Below are 18,257 nucleotides of genomic sequence, written 5' to 3' on the forward strand. Positions count from 1 at the left end.
GGACAAAAAAATACTTCCGTGAAAAATACTAGATAAAAGCCAGAAAATGACCCAGAACACCAGTTCCAGCGATGCATCAGCTGGACAAGGTCTGCTAAATCCACAGGGACCGTGCACATGGTGAAACTGGGAGTCTGCATTCTGAAATGAGTGAGTAAACCAGCTCAATGTCCAGAAGCCACGCTGTAGTGTGGGGAAACCATGGGTTGCCATTTTGAGGTGGACTAGTTCTTTTTTAAAAAATCCAAAAGCGATTACAGATATAGCACCGAGAACCGCACAGTGAAGCATGGCAGGAAAGGGCTGTGCGAACGCCTCAATAGCTGGTGTGGAAGACAGCCTTTCGTGCACCAGCTGCTAACTGTCTCAGAGCGAGGCAGGCAGAGGTGAGCCAAAAGGGGAAAATAACATGCCCCTTACAGCCATCTTCCTGGTGGGCTGGGAATGCTCCTGCCTGGCGCCGGAGCCACAGCCCCGAGCTGCACCAAAAAAGGCAGTGCGATGGGAAGTGTTTCCAGCAACACGCACATGCCACAATATCAGGCGTGGACAGTAGCCTTTCCCACACCCACATCTAATTGCCCCGGAGCTGGGAAGGCGGAGCTGTGCGAAAAGGGGGAAATTAACATGCCCCATATAGCCAACCTTATAGCAGGCTGGGAACACACCTATGTGACCCGACAGCCCAGAACTTCCCTTAAGGAATGGCGCGCACTGGAGATGTAGCACAACCTTCCCTCAGCAGAGGCCCTAGAAGGGCAAGGCTTGGAAGAGGGACTGACTTTGAAGAGGGACCCTCTTGCAAGTCCCAGGGACCATATGCCAATAGCAGGGACTTGTGGGTCAGTGGCAGAAACAATCTGTGGTGAGACTGAAATGAAGGTTCAGACTCTTGCAACAGCCTTTAATCTCCAGGAACACCTGGGAGGTTTGATTATTAAAGATGCCCTCCCTCCCTAACCACTCAGACACGCCCCACATTCAGGGCAGACAGCACCAACAACACACCCAAACTTGGTGCACCAGTTGGACCCCACAAGAATCAGAATCCCACACACCACAAAGACAAAGTTGGGGAGAACTGACTTGAGGGGAATCGGTGACTCACAGACGCCATTGGCTGGTTAGTTAAAGTGTACTCCACCAAACTGTATATCTGACAAATTAGAGATTAGGCTTTGAATAATCCTACATATCCTAAAAGAACCCTATCAAGTAAAGCAAGTGCCAAGAGGCCAAAAACAACAGAAAATTTTAAAGCATATGAAAAAACCAGACGATATGGATAACCCAAACCCAAACACCCAAATCAAAAGATCAGAGGAGACACAGTACTTGGAGCAATTAATCAAAGAACTAAAGACAAACAACAAGAGCATGGCACAGGACATAAAGGACATGAAGAAGACCCTAGAAGAGCATAGAGAAGAAACTGCAAGAGTAAATAAAAAAAATAGAAGATCTTATGGAAATAAAAGAAAATGTTGACTAAATAAAAAAGATTCTGGATACTCATAGCACAAGACTAGAGGAAGCTGAACAATGAATCAGTGACCTTGAGGGACGCAGAATGGAAAAAGAAAGAACAAAAGAAAAAATGAGGAAAAAAATCGAAAAAATCAAAATGGACCTCAGGGATATGATAGATAAAATAAAACTCCAAATTTAAGTCTCATTGGTGTCCCAGAAGGGGAAGAGAAGGGTAAAGGTCTAGAAAGAGTATTCAAAGAAATTGTTGGGGAAAATTTCCCAAACCTTCTACACAATATAAATACACAAAGCATAAATGCCCAGCGAACTCCAAATAGAATAAATCCAAATAAACCCACTCCAAGACATATTCTGATCAGACTCTCAAATACTGAAGAGAAGGAGCAAGTTCTGAAAGCAGCAAGAGAAAAGCAATTCACCACATACAAAGGAAACAACATAAGACTAAGTAGTGACTACTCAGCAGCCACCATGGAGGCGAGAAGGCAGTGGCATGATATATTTAAAATTCTGAGAGAGAAAAATTTCCAACCAAGAATACTTTATCCAGCAAAGCTCTCCTTCAAATTTGAGGGAGAGGTTAAATTTTTCACAGACAAACAAATGCTGAGAGATTTTGCTAATAAAAGACCTGCCCTGCTTCAAATACTAAAGGGAGCCCTACCAACAGAGAAACAAAGAAAGGAGAGAGAGATATAGAGAAAGGTTCAGTACTAAAGAGATTTAATATTGGTTTATTAAAGGACAATAAGAGAGAGAGGGAAAAAATATATCTGACAAACAAACCAAAGGACAGGATGGCTGATTCAAGAAATGCCTCCACAGTAATAACATTCAATGTAAATGGATTAAACTCCCCAATTAAAAGACACATATTGGCGGAATGAATCAAAAAGTATGAACCATCAATATGTTGCATACAAGAGACTCATCTTAGACACAGGGACACAAAGTGAAAGGATGGAAAAAAATATTTCATACAAGCTACAGCCAAAAGAAAGCAGGAGTAGCAATATTAATCTCAGATAAAATAGACTTTAAATGCAAGGATGTTATGAGAGACAAAGAAGGCCACTACATAGTAATAAAAGGGGCAATTCAACAAGAAGAAATAACAATAATAAATGTTTATGCAGCAATCATGGTGCCACAAAATACATGAGACAAACACTGGCAAAAATAAAGGAAGCAATGGATGTTTCCACAGTAATTGTGGGAGACTTCAACACATCACTCTCTCCTATAGATAGATCAACCAGACAGAAGACCAATAAGGAAATTGAAAACCTAAATAATCGGATAAATTAACTTGATTTAACAGACATATATAGAACATTATATCCCAAATCACCAGGATACACATTCTTCTCTAGTGCTCATGGAACTTTCTCCAGAATAGACCATATGCTGGGACATAAAACAAGCCTCAGTAAAGTTAAAAAAATTGAAATTATTCAAAGCACATTCTCTGACCACAATGGAATACAATTAGAAGTCAATAACCATCAGAGACTTAGAAAATTCACAAACACCTGGAGGCTAAACAACACACTCCTAAAATAAATGGTTTGTAATGTAGAATGTAGGGGAACTCGCAATAGACAACAATTGGTGAAGGGGGAACGTTAACCCAATAAGAACAGATAAGCTATCATGGATGAGTTTAATGTTCTGGGAATGCCCAAGAATGACTATGGTTTGTTAATTTCTGGTGGGTGTGGTGGGAACAAGTTCACAGAAATGTTTCTAAATTGGGTTATCTTCTTGGGGTAGAGTAGGAACATGTTGGACTCCTTTGTTATGGTTTGTTTGAAATTTTTTTTTATTGTATGTTTTTAAAATTTTTTTTTTGATATAGTTGATTTAAAAAAAAAGAGAGAGAGAATTAAAGAAAAAAAATGAAAAAAATATGCAGAGCCCCCTTGAAGAGCTGGTGGAGAATGCAAGGGTGTTGGGCTCCCCCACCTCGATGGTTGCCAATATGCTCACAGACATAGGGCACTGGTGGTTTGATGGGCTGAGTCCCTTACCAAAGGACTTGCCCTTGGGAAGACTGGTGCTGCAAAGGAGAGGCTAGGCCTCCCTACAATTGCGCCTAAGAGTCTCCTCGCGAATGCCTCTTTGTTGCTCAGATGTGGCCCTCTCTCTCTAGCTAAGCCAACTTGAAAGGTGAAATCACTGCCCTCTCCCCTACGTGGGATCTGACACCCAGGGGAGTGAATTCCCCTGGCAACGTGGAATATGACTCCCAGGGAGGAATCTAGACCTGGCATCCTGGGATGGAGAATATCTTCTTGACCAAAAGGGGGATGTGAAAGGAAATGAAATAAGTTTCAGTGGCAGAGAGATTCCAAAAGGAGCTGAGAGGTCACTCTGGTGGAGACTCTTACACACAATATAGACAACCCTTTTTAGGTTCTAATGAATTGGAATAGCTAGCAGTAAACATATGAAACTATCAAACTACAACCCAGAACCCATGAATCTTAAAGACAATTGTATAAAAATGTAGCTTATGAGGGGTGACAATGTGATTCGGAAAGCCATAAGGACCACACTTCCCTTTGTCTCATTTATGGATGGATGAATAGAAAAATGGGGCAAGAAAAAAAAAAGGAAAAAAAGGTACCCAGTGTTCTTTTTTACTTTAATTGTTCTTTTTCACTTTAATTTTTGTTCTTATTTTTGTGTGTGTGGTAATGAAAATGTCAAAAATTAATTTTGGTGATGAATGCACAACTATATAATGGTACTGTAAACAATTGAATGTACGCTTTGTTTTGTATGACTGCATGGTATGTGACAATATCTCAATAAATATGAATTAAAAAAATTGATTTTATTATGAGAGATTTCAAATGGAGTCGAGAGGTCACTCTAGAGGGCATTCTTATGCGCTATACAGATATCCCTTTTGAGGTTTTAGTGTACTGGAATAGAAAGAAGGAAATACCTGAAACTGTCGAACTGCAAATTAGTAGCTGTGATTCTTGAAGACGATTGTGCAAATATGTAGCTTACATGGTGAGACGGTGTGATTGTGAAAACCTTGTGGATTGCACTCCCTTTATCAGTATATGGATGGAGATGAGTAGAAAAATGAGGACAAAAACTAAATGAAAAACAGTAGGACTGGGGGGATGGAATGATTTGCTGTTCTTTTTTACTTTTACTTTTTATTCTTATCTTCATTCTTTTTGGAGTAAGGAAAATGTTCAAAAATTGATTGGGGTGATGAATGCACAACTACATGATGGTTCTGTGAACAGGTGATTGTACACCGTGAATGACTGCATGATATGTGAATACATCTGAATAAAACTGAATTTAAAAATCTATTTTATTAAATTCACCTATGTAAAGTAAATGATATAATTCACAAATTCTCACAAATGAAAAGTGCTTTTGGATGCTGCTATTCTTAAAAAAGAGAATAGGTATTTATTGTCAATAAACATCTTTCTATAAAAGAAGGATGCTAAGACTATTTTAAACATGCTAAAAGAATTGTGTGTTCTGAGTGGATTTAAACAGTTGCCTATAATCTTGTCCATAATGTTAATTTAGTAAACTACTCTCCTTAAGATAGTACAAATATAAAATTGAATCCTTGTTTAAATTCTGAATTCCAAATTAGTGAAATAAGATTTGCTGAGACTATACTATATCCAATAAAAACTGATACTGTGACTTCCAAAACAAAAGCAGTTTGCAAGCAAATGAAAACCAGTTATCAATACTTGATGCCAAATACTTACTTGCAAAAAAGCTCAGGATCAGCAATATTTCCAAAGAATGGGAACTGATAATAGGTGCTTCTTCAAAAATATTTTTACATTTCCTAATTTGCCAGTTAAGTAGACAAATACATATATAAATATATCGGCATAATAAAGTATCCCATGATCTCTATATGATAAAGATAAAAAATGTGAATTTATAGCTGAATGAACATGAAAGTGTCTTAATTCTTTGTAACTTAAGGAAAATTTCAAGTGTCACATCTCAGATCTCAGTGGCCCTGTCCACTGAACATTTTTTATTAATGGTTTAATAGAGTAGTGATGGCACTCTCACTAAACTGAAGAGTAATGCACAGTTGAGAAAGATAATTAATAAATTCAATGTCAAATCAAAATCTAAAACCATCTTGACAGTTCAGAACGATAACAACTATATGATGATTCTGTAAACCACTGATTGTACACTTTGGATGATCATCTGGTATGTGAATATATCTCAATAAAATTGCATTTAAAAAAAATGATGCTAGAGTGCTTGCTTCAGCAGCACATATACTAAAATGGGAAACATAAAGAGAAGATTAGCATGCCCCCTGCACAAGGATGGCATACAAATTTGTGAAGCATTCCATATTTTTTATTACAAAGCTACAGTGGTCAAAACAGCATGGTGCTGGCATAAGGACAGATATACTGACCAATGGAATTGAATTGAGTGTTCAGAAATAGACCCTCACATTTATGGACAATTGATCTTTGATAAGGCAGTGAAGCCAAAGCAAGTGGGACAGAGCAGCCTCTTCAATAAATGGGTGTTTGGAGAACTGGCTATCCATTTCCAAAGGAATGAAAGAGGATTCCTATCTCACACCTTATGCAAAAATTAACTCAAAATGGATCAAAGAACTAAACATTAGCTCTAAGACCATAAGACTCTTAGAAGAAAATGTAGGGCAATATCTTAAAGATCTTGTGATAGGAGGTAGTTCCCTAGACCTTTCACCTAAAGCGCAAGCAACCAAAGAAGAAATAGACAAATGGGATCTCCTCAAAATTAAACACTTATGTACATCAAAAGAATTTGTCAGAAGAGTAAAAAGGCAGCCTACAAAATGGGAGACAATATATGGAAACCACATATCAGATAAGGGTTTAATAACCCAAATATATAAAGGGATCCTACAACTCAACAACAGAAAGATAAAAAAAAAAACAATTAAAAATGGGCAAAAGACATGGACAGACACTTTTCTGAAGCAGAAATACAAATGGCTGAAACACATATGAAAAGATACTCAACTTCACTAGCTATTAAGGAAATGCAAATGAAAACCACCATGAGATTTCATCTTATACCTACCAGAATGGCCATTATCCAAATAACGGAAAATTACAAGTGCTGGAGAGGATGTGGAGAAACAGGCACACTTATTCACTATTGGTAGGAATGTAGATTGCTGCAGCCACTCTGGAATATGGTGTAGCAGTTCCTTGGGAAGCTAAGTATAGAATTGCCATATGACCCAGCTATTCCATTACTAGACATATACTCAGAGGAACTGGAAGTTAAGACATGAACAGACATTTGTAAACCAATGTTTATACTGGCATTATTCATGATTGCCAACAGATGGAAACAGCCCAAATGTCCATCAATGGAAGAGTGGATAAAGAAAATGTGGTGTACACATGATGGAATATTACGCAGATGTAAGACAGAAGAAAGTCACGGAACATACAATAACGTGGATGAACCTTGAGGACATTATGTTGAGTGAAGTTTCCCAGAAACAAAAGGACAAATACTATATGGTCTCACTAATATGAACTAACATTAATGAGCAAACTTCGAGAGTTAAAAGCTGAGGACACAGGTTATTCGGAGATAGAAAGAGAGTAGAGATCGGCCATTTTTGTTGCTGTAGGACTACAAAATGTTCAACAGGACTCACAGTATAGATCCAAAAATAGATACCATAATCCTGTGTGATGGTAGCACAATATTGTAAGCACACTGAACAAAGAGGTCTGCTAGTAAAGCTAAAAGAGGAGGGCTAGGGGCATGTATGACACCAGAGGTAAAGATAGACGATAAAGACTGGGACTGTATAACGTCGCGAAAAGAAGCGCGGTCAATGATCATGACTAAATGTACAAATGTAAAAATGTTTTTACATGTGGGAAAACAAACAAAAGTCAACCATGCAAATCCCTTGCATCCCTTGAAAAAGGGATGGTATTGGGGGAAAAATACAATTAAACCAAACTGGAGTCTACGGTCAACAGTAACACTGTAATATGCTTCCATTAAATGTAACAAAGGCAATACACCTAAGCTAACTGTGTATGAGAGGGGGATATAAGGTAGGGATATGGGATTCTTGGTAGTGGTGTAGTTGTCTGACTCTACTACTATATTGTATTGTGTGATATTTTATTTTTCTTTTTATTATCTTTTTTATTATTCTCAAAAAAAATTTTTTTCCGTAGTAATGAATATGCTCAAGTGCTGATTGTGGTGAAAATGCAACACTATACAGTGATACTGTGAACAACTGATTGTACACTGTGGATGGTATGTAAATATATCTCTATAAAATTGTAGGAAAATAAGTGCTGGAGAAAACATGGAGAGAGGGATGGACCTATTTAATGTTGGTGGGGAGGTAGAATGGTGTAGCCTATCTGGAGTACAGTGTGGTGGTTCCACAAGAAACTAAGTATGTGGGTGCCATAAGGTACTGCAACCTCATCACGGGGTATATACTTGGAAGATCTGAGAGCAGGAACATAAATGGATATTAGCATATTGGTGTTTATGGAGGCAATATTCATGATTTGCAATGGGTGGAGGTGGCCTAATGGTACATCGACTGATGAACAGAATGGTGAACTCTGGTGTATGCATACAATGGAATACTGAGCAACAAGGAGGAGTCACGCTGTGAGACATGCAACGAGGTGAATGGATCCTGTGGACAGCATTTTGAGTGAAGTATGCCAGAAACAAAAAGACAAACATTATAATGCCTCACCAATATGGACTAACTATAATGTGTAAACTCAGAATTCAATCTTAGAGCACAGCTTATCAGGGGAACGCTTATTGTAATGGTCCCTAGATTATAAGCTCTTATAGCAGTCATATCTATCCCTGAATTGTAATAGCTATCTCTAGATTCTGAGATGCTGATCCCTGTGTGTATAACCTGGTTGGTCTCTGGAACTTTGCTTATCTGTATGACACCTGAAACTCAGAGCTAGAGCTCAGCGATATGAATGTCAGTATTAGCGCATACAGCAACTCTTTAAAAAGCTGAAAAGGAATCCAAACTTCAATTAGAGATATGAATGAAGCATATCTGGTTAGAACTAAGGCAATTCAGGTAAAGGACGGTACTGACTGTGTTTTAAAAATTCAACTTCTTTGTGAGATCAAGGGAAGAGTTGTTTATTTGGTGCAGGATATGTATTTTCTCCAGCAGACTAAATAATTGGACTTGTACAGTCAGTTTATTCAAATACCATAATTACATATAATTTTGAATAGGAAGTGAGATCTTGTAGGTTTGTACAGGTTAGTGTGAAATAGAGATACATCCCAAAGTAATTTGGGCAGAGAATAAAAATATATATGCAGGGCCCCCCTGAGGAGCTGGGGAAAAATGTGGAAATATTGGACGTCCCACCTGGGTTATTACTGATATTTTCACAACATTGAGGACTGACAATTTGGTATGCTGAGCCTTCAATCTTCGGGCTTCCCTTATGAAGATCATTACTGCAAAGGAGAGGCTAAGCCACTTACAATCGTGCCTAAGAGTCTCCCCTAGAGTACCTCTTTGTTGCTCAGATGTGGCCCTCTCTCTCTAGCTAAGCCAACTCGGCAGGTGAATTCACTGCCCTCCCCCCTACATGGGACCTGACTCCCAGGGGTGTAAATCTCCCTGGCAACACAGGATATGACTCCCGGGGATGAGCCTGGACCCGGCATCATGGGATTGAGAAAATCTTCTTGACCAAAAGGCAGAAGCAAAATGAAACAAAATAAAGTTTCAGAGACAGAGATTTCAAATGGAGTCGAGAGGTCACTCCAGAGGGCATTCTTATGCACTATACAGATATCTCTTTTTAGTTTTCAGTGTATTGGAATAGCTTGAAGTAAATACCTGAAACTATCAAAGTGCAACCCAGTAGCCATGATTCTTGAAGACAATTGTACAACTATGTAGCTTACATGGGATGATGGTGTGAGTGTGAAAACCCTGTGGCTCACACTCCCTTTATTCAGTATATGGAGGGACAAGTAGAAAAATGGGGACAAAAACTAAATGAAAAATAGGGTGAGAGGGGAGGGATGATTTGGGTGTTCTTTTTTACTTTTATTTTTTATTCTTATTTTCATTCTTTCTGGTGTTAGGAAAATTTCAAAAATTGATTGGGGTGATGAATATATAACTACATGATGATACTGTGAACAACTGTTTTACTCTCTGAATGATTGTATGGTATGTGAATATATTTCAATTAAAAAAAATTTTAAAGAAAGTAAGTGAAGGGGGGAGGAAGGGTATGGGATGCTTTGAGTGTTCTCTTTTACTTTCATTTTTATTCTTATTTTCATTTTTATTTTCTGGAGTAATGAAAATATTCAAAAATTGATTGTGGTGTTGAATGCACAACCATATGATGAAACTGTGAACAATTTTGTACACTTTGGATGACTGTATGATATGTGACTATATTTCAATAAAATTATGTAAAAAAAAAAAAAAGAAAGAAAGAAAGAAAAAAGGAAAGAAAACAATAGAGAGAATCAACAAAACCAGAAGTTGGTTCTTTAGAAAAACACTAAACTCGATGCTCCCTTAGCTAGACTAACAAAAAAAAAAAAAAAAAAAAAAAAAAAAAAAAAAAAAGAGCAGATGCAAATAAATAAAATCAGAAATGGGAAAGGGACATAACTACTGACCCCACAGAAGTAAAGAGACAATGAAAGGATACTATGAGCAACTAGATAACTCAGACGAAATGGACAACTTCCTAGAAAAGCATGAATAATAAACATTGATTCGAGAAGAAATAGATGACCTCAACAAACCAATCACAAGCAAAGAGACTCAGTCATCAAAAAGCTGCCAAAAAAGAAAAGTCCAAGACCAGATGACTTCACATGTGAATTATACCAAGCATTCAAGAAAGAATTAGTATCAATCCTGCTAAAACTCTTTAAAAAATTGAAGAGGAGGAAAAGTTCCCTAACTCATTCTATGAAGCCAACATTAGCCTAATACCAAAGTCAGACACGAAACTACAAAAAAAGAAAATTATAGACCAATCTCTTTAATGAATATATAGACACAAAAATCCTCTACAAAATACTTGAAAATTGAATTCAGCAGCACATTAGAAGAATTATACACAGTGACCAAGTAGAATTTACTTCAGGTATGTAAGGCTGGTTCAACACAAGAAAATCAATTAATGTAATACACCACATCAATAAATCAAAACGGAAGAATCACATGATCATCTCAATTGATGCAGAAAAGGACTTCGACAAAATTCAACATCCTTTCTTGATGAAAACATCAAAAGGATAGGAATAGAAGGGACTTTTCTCAATATGATAAAGGCAATATATGAAAAACCCACAGCTAACATCATACTCAATGGGGCAAGACTGAAAGCTTTCCGTCTTAAGATCAGGAGCAAGACAGGGATGCCCACTGTCACCACTGTTATTCAACATTGTGCTGGAAGTTCTAGCTAGAGCAGTTAGCAAGAAAAAGAAATAAAAGGAATCCAAATTGGGGAGTAAGAAGTAAAACTTTCACCGTTTGCAGGTGACATAATCCTACATGTAGAAAATCCAGACAAGTCTATCGCAAAGCTACTAGAGCTAATAAATGAACACAGCAAAGTGGGAAGGTACAAAATCAACACACAAAAATCTGTAGTGCTCCTATACACTAGTAATGCGCAACAAGAGGAGGAAATTGAGAAAAAAATCCATTTACAATAGCAACCAAAAGAATCAAGTTTTTAGGAATAAACTTAACCAAAGCCACAAAAAAAAATTATATAGAAAACTACAAGAAACTGCTAAAAGAAATCAAACAGAACCTAAAAAAATGGAAGAACATAACTGTGTTCATGGATTGGAAGGCTAAATATAGTCAAGACATAAATTCTACCTAATCTGATTTATATATTCAATGTAATACCAGTTAAAGTTCCAACAATTTACTTTGTAGGATTAGAAAAAAACAATAACCAAATATTTGGAAGGTCAGGGTGCCCTGAATAGCCAAAAATATCTTGAGAAAGAGAAATGAGGTGGGAGGTCTCACACTACCTGACTTTCAACCATACTACAAAGCTACAGTGGTCAAAACAGCATGGTACTGGCATAAAGATAGATATACTGACCAATGGAAATAAATTGAGTGTTTAGAAATAGACCCTCTCATCCATGGACAACTGATCTTTGATAAGGCAGTCAAGCCAACCCAACTGGGACAGAGCAGCCTCTTAGATAAATAGTGCTTGGAGAAATGGATATCCATATCCAAAAGGAAGAGGACCACTATATCACAGCTTATATAAAAATTAAGACAAAATGGAACAAACACTTAAACATTCGAGCGAAACATAAAACTCTGAGAAGAAAATGTAGGGAAATATCTCAAAGATCTTGTGATAGGAGGTGCTAGCATGATATAAGATATGACACTGATGCAAAGGGTTAACAATAGAGTGGTATGGAAACACTATCCATTACGTATTAAAGACTATATTTAATAGGAATATCTTACCAACTCTACATTAATACTAGGGATGAATAATTAGCAGCTGATAAGAACTCTGGGATGTATTATGTTATTATAATTGTTTAAAGTTGAGAGTGATGATAATTGTACAACTAAGCAAAGATAATGTAAGAAGCTGATTGTTTATCTTGGAATAGAATATATATAACATGAAATTAGAAACCCACTACTTAATAAATCAAGCCCTTGACTTGAGGCTGGCTACTGTGAAATTTAGGGTTGTATATAGGAGGCTGAGCTCTCTAAGCCCAACTCAGCAAATAAATTCATTAACTTCCCCTTCCCCTCCCCGACAAGGGACATGATTCCCAAGGGAATGAATCTCCCTGGCAACATGGGACATGATTCCCAGGAATGATCCTGGCCCTGGCAGCGAAGGATTGAAAATGCATACTGGACCAAAAGGGGGGAAAAAGAAAGGTAACAAGCTGAGGTCAGAGTGGCTGAGAGATCCCAAATAGAGTCGAGAGACTATCCTGGAGGTTTCTCTTATGCAAGCTCCAGCTAGACCTCCCAAATGGCCACAGTATGCCATGCCTTACCAAAAGTAGTCCCCAAACATCTAGGTCCCTACCTCAGATTCCATAGAAGATTCACTCACTAGTTTTTCTCTTTCAGAAACTTAAATCCCCCAGAGTGTTCCTATACCAGACAAGTCCTAAAACCCAGAGGCAACAGCCTCTTTAAGATCAACAATCAGATGTGGCCCCCTTTCCCATACTGTTGACACCCCCTTTCAATATGAACAAGTTAGGATGCTGACTGCCTACACACCCCTGAAGATGGAGAAAGAGACTACATGAGAAGAAGCGGTAGCCACAAACAAAATAAGAGTTAACAAAGGTCTATGAATGCTTGATTTTTAATTACATATATATACTTTTGAATGCTGGGGTGTTGGAAGGGCTGGAAGGAGGTAAATGACATGAAGGAACTGTAGCCTATAGCTCCATAGCTGCTCGCTGAATTGTGCCTTGAAGGTCTTCACCTTTCTGTACATACTTTGTATTGCATAATAGGGAAGGGACTGAGACTGTGAAACTGTAACTCATAACAATTTTTGAGATTACCTATATAACTGCTTGTTGAGCTGTACATCAAGAGTTGACCTTTCTGCATGTATATTTTATAATAACTGAAGCAGTGGAACTGTGACCTAGACATTCTTTAAAATTTGTTCTCTATTTGTGAAATCGTACATTGAAAGTTATCACTGTTATGTACATATGCTAAAGTTCACAATAAAAAAAAAAAGGAAACCAACAATCCTCCTCACACTAAAAAGACAAATTATTTTTCACTAAAAAAAATATGTAATAAAATTTTGCCTAATTTCACTCTTTGGAGGCATTTACACAAGTCCAGGAAGTAATTTTAATTCCTTGCAAGACTTCACTTAAGAAGTCTTTTCAGGTTCTTTCCTCTTAAAAACAAGAAATAAATTGATGGTATATAATAAGCTACTTACAACAAAAGCTAACCTGCAATTAAATTGTTCCCCTTAAGTATAATTACTTAAAATATTTCAAATGCATGCCATGAGCTATGTCTCCATTTCTGAGGAGGTGTTTCCCCATGCCATTTTCATATTATCATAGATTATCTTCCTCTCTCAACATTTTAACTGGGATTCTTTTACTTAGAACATAGTGAAATTCATAGTGATGAATTTTAAAAACAACATGTCTTTGCCCTGAAAGGACATACCTTGATAACAGGCATGTCACAATCCTACCTACTATAAATACCTGAATTTACATCTTAAGAGTATTAATTTCACTTGAAAAAAATATAACTGTAAGAACAACAACAAAAAAAATACAAAACAGCAAAATATTAATTTTTTTCTCTTGGCTCTTTTCTAAAAAATATGTAACCTAGGAAGACAAAAGACACTTAAGCAAATGACTCTAAGAATAAAAAAGGAAGAAAATCACACATTTCAAATAAACATATTTCATAAAAACCATGTATTTCATAAAAACCACATAAAATATCCATCTTACCAGTATCATTAGCAAGAGAATTAGGATCAGATGCCCCAAGGGTGGCTTCAAATTCCTCTTGGAGACGATATGCTCTTTGCAGCAGAGCTTCAAGTTTATGGATAAATTCAGTACTAATAATATCCTGCAAGGAGAGAAAAAGTACACAAAGCAAATATTAGCTTCTAATGTTAAAGTTCTAAACATTTTTAAAAGCTCTAATCATTAGTAATCCACTACTTAATAAATCAAGCCCTCAACTTGAAACTCGCAATTGTGAAATTAAGGGTTTTAAATGGGAGGCTGAGCCCTTCTATAATTATGCCTAAGAGGCACCTTAAGGGAACCTCTTGTTCAGATATGGCCTTTCTCTCTCTAAGCACAACTCGACAAATAGCCTTCCTCCCCCACCCCAAAGAGGGACATGACTCCCAGGGGAATGAATCTTACTGGCGACTTGGGACATGACTCCCAGGAGTAAGCGTGGCCCTGGCAGTGAAGGACTGAAAATGCCTACTTGACCAAAAGGGGGAAAAAAGAAAGGTAACAAGCTGAAGTCACAGTGGTTGAGAGATCCCAAATAGAGTTGAGAGGCTATCCTGGAGGTTTCTCTTATGCAAGCTCCAGGTAAACCAAATGGCCACAGTATGCTATGCCCTTACCAAAAGTAGTTCCCAAACACCTAGGTCCCTACCTGAGATTCTATAAAGGATTCAAGCACTAAGTTTTATCTTTCAAAAAAAACACTGTTTTTTCTATTTTTAAATGAAAGGCAGGGAACATGAGAAATATAAAAACATAATGTTGGGTGGGGGAAAAGGGAATGTAATGAAGTCAGGAGGCCTGGGTTCTAGCTGTTTCTTTGGCAAAATCATCTCAGTACTCAGGGATTCAATTTCTTTATCAGCAAAATCAAGGAATTGGATTAGATGAGGGTTCTCAAAGTAAGGTTTCTGGACCAGCAGCATCAGTATCATCAGGGAATTTGTTAGAAATGCAGATTCTGAAGACCCTCCTGAAACCTACAGAATCAGAAACCCTAGGGATGGGAACCCTAAAATAGGCATAAACACTCAAGCTTCAGAAACACTGGCCAAGATAATCAATAAGAACCTTTCCAGCTCTAACACTGAATGATTTATAGTGAATAACATGGCATTTAACTAAACCCAAAGTACAGAACAGACTTTTAAAAGTAACTGAACAGAAAAACCCACAATAAGAAATATTCCACATAATCCCAAAGGGGATAAACAGTTCTATTACATGCCACAGAAAGAAAGCACACTGAATCAACATCTAAATATAGTTTGATTCTTCCACTATTATGAAGAGCACTCCCAAATAAATCCCCCTTACATCTACATTTTCTTCAGCAATGGCATCTCCTGCACCCATCTTAATAGAACTACAACTTGCTTCATCTTCAGCCTGTCTATTACGAAAAGTTAGAGCTTGTTCCCATCGACGCAGTGCTTCTTCAAACAACTCCATACCTAAAAATGAAGAAAAGAACATTCGTGAGTAAAACTAATACGAAAATAAAATTATGTGGAGTCTGAAATGTTTTCATACAGTATCACCAAGGGCACAGTCTCATTATGATTTTGACACTAGCAAATAATTTTATACTCACATCATTTCATAGTATAACATTAATTTCCCAATATATACTAGGCCTAAGGTTCCACTCAATCAAAAATCAGAGAGAAAATGACCAATATGTTTTCATTTTTTAAAACTATAATTCAAATGTATATGGTTTAAAATTTTTCTAGAACAATGTCATGAATTCATCAAAATCCAACAATGGCTAATTTTTTTTATATTCATTTCATTGAGATATATTCACATACCACACAGTCATACAAAACAAATCGTACATTCAGTTGTTCACAGTACCATTACATAGTTGTACTTTCATCACCAAAATCAATCCGACACCTTCATTACCACACACACAAAAATAACAATAATAATAAAGTGAAAAAGAGAAATTAAAGTAAAAAAGAACACTGGATGAACAATGGCTAATTTTTATAGTCATACAACTATCTTTCAAAATATCTCCCTAAATTAAAAAGAAAACTGATAGGTAAATAGAAGAACTAGTTCACAAAAAGCTATCAGGCTTATAACAGGTTCTCAAAAGGAGAGAGAATAAAGCTGACAGAAATGATATAGCATAGAAGTCTAAAATGAAGTCTTTTCCATCTTTTTTGCTCCTCTCCCTCTTCCCTCTCAAAAGGTGTCCTAATTTGCTGATTTGGATGGATAAATTGCTGGACCAGAGTTAAAAATCCACAAGACTATCATAAGTACCATAAAAGCTTACAGTCCAAGTAGGAATTCCATAACCCTAACAACAACAAGCTTTGCTGGAGAAATAGTTGAGTGTGTGTCTCTTTTTCCCAAAATAAAATAAAATAATTTAAAAAAGGCTCACCAAAATAATTATACACTTCAAACAAAACCAGAATATTTTAAAACTTTGATTTTTCTAGACACATAAAGGAAAAAGATCTTTAAAAGCATCGGGCAACTCTCTCTCTAGCTAAGCCAACTTGGCAGGTGAAATCACTGCCATTCCCTCTACGTAGGATCAGACACCCAGGGGAGTGAATCTTCCTGGCAACATGGAATATGACTCCTGGGGAGGAATGTAGACCCGGCATCGTGGGATGGAGAACTTCTACTTGACCAAAAGGGGGAAGTAAAAGGAAATAAAATAAGCTTCAGTGGCAGAGAGATTCCAAAAGGAGACTAGAGGTCACTCTTCTAGAGACTCACGCACAATATAGAATAGCTAGCAGTAAATACCTGAAACTATCAAACTACAACCCAGAACCCATGAATCTTGAAGACGATTGTATAAAAATGTAGCTTATGAGGGGTGACAATGTGATTGGGAAAGCCATAAGGACCACACTCCCCTTTGTCTAGTTTATGGATGGATGAGTAGAAAAATGGGGAAAGGAAAAAAACAAACAAAGGCACCCAGTGTTCTTTTTTACTTTAATTGCCTCTTTTCACTTTAATTATTATTCTTGTTATTTTTGTGTGTGTGGTAATGAAGGTGTCAGGGACTGATTTTGGGGATAAATGCACAACCATGTAATAGTACTGTGAACAATCGAATGCACAATTTGTTTTGTATGACTGCATGGTATGTGAATATATCTCAATAAAATGAATTTTAAAAATAAATAAATAAATAAATAAACAAAAATAAAAAAAATAAAAGCATTGGGCAAGTCATTCTCAGAATGTTTTTAAGATGTTGTAATTAAAGAATACGACTCCTTTAAAGTCATGGATATTTTCAATTATCTGGAGAGTCTACTCCCCTAAAAATGAAATGTTCTTTAAATGCCATTTAGGACTTTCCTCCTTGTTTAATTTTCTGTAGCAAAGAATGGCTGCTTAGATCTTCCTCCTCAAAATTTTATGCATTTAAAAGATAATTATATCCATGCTATAAAACAGTTGAACCTTGAAAACAGTATGCTAAGTGAAACAAGTGAGACACAGAAGAACAAAATATTATATGAATTCACTTATTTGAAATATCTAAAATAGGCAAATTCATAGAGACAGAAGGTAGGTTAGCAGTTCCTATGGGTAGGGGAGAGGGAGGAATGGGGAGTTATTATTTAACGGGTACAGAGTTTCTGTTTTGGGTGAAGAAAATGTATTTGGTAATAGATGGTGATGGCTGTAGCACATTACACATGTGACAAGTGCCACTGAATTGTACACATGAAAGTGGCTAAAATGGGAAATTTGTGTTGTATGTATGCTATCACAATGTTTAAAAAATGGATCAGATAAATGAATGAATGAATGAATGCAATGTGGTATCATCGAATGGATCCTGAAATAGAATAAAGACATTAGTGGAAAAACTAGTAAAACCCAAATAAAGTTTGGAGTTTACTTAATAGTAATGTACCAAAGTTGGTTTCTTAATTTTGACAAATGTACCACGGTAACGTCGGACGTTAACATTAGGGGAAACTGGGTGAGTGGTATACAGGAACTCTCTGAACTATCTTTACAACTTTTCTTTAAGTCTAATGTTATTCCCAAATAAAAAGCTTATTTTTAAAAGAGACAATTACAGAGGACTGACGGTTTGGTATGCCAAGTCCTCTATCCTGGGGCTTGCCCTTATGAAGCTCATTACTGCAAAGGAGAGACTAAAC

General features: G+C 36.9%; 1 protein-coding gene and 1 non-coding gene across 7 annotated transcripts in view; one reads left to right on the forward strand and one right to left on the reverse strand.

The window, feature by feature from the left end:
- Positions 1 to 18,257, reverse strand: part of MIGA1 (mitoguardin 1) — a 134,589-nt gene that overhangs the window by 76,277 nt on the left and 40,055 nt on the right. For all 6 annotated transcript variants that reach the window (XM_037826870.1, XM_037826871.1, XM_037826869.1 and 3 more), the window contains 2 exons: positions 15,412 to 15,548; positions 14,074 to 14,197 (listed from right to left, as the gene is read on the reverse strand). In XM_037826870.1, coding sequence (XP_037682798.1) covers positions 14,074 to 14,197; positions 15,412 to 15,548 — 261 coding nt within the window. The remainder of the gene's footprint in view (positions 1 to 14,073; positions 14,198 to 15,411; positions 15,549 to 18,257) is intronic.
- On the forward strand, positions 5,766 to 5,872 carry LOC119528244. Its single transcript, XR_005215565.1, has one exon. It is a non-coding gene; the product is annotated as a U6 spliceosomal RNA (small nuclear RNA).

Source organism: Choloepus didactylus, chromosome 2 (genome assembly GCF_015220235.1).
Source record: "Choloepus didactylus isolate mChoDid1 chromosome 2, mChoDid1.pri, whole genome shotgun sequence".
In the NCBI taxonomy this organism is placed as follows: domain Eukaryota; kingdom Metazoa; phylum Chordata; class Mammalia; order Pilosa; family Megalonychidae; genus Choloepus; species Choloepus didactylus.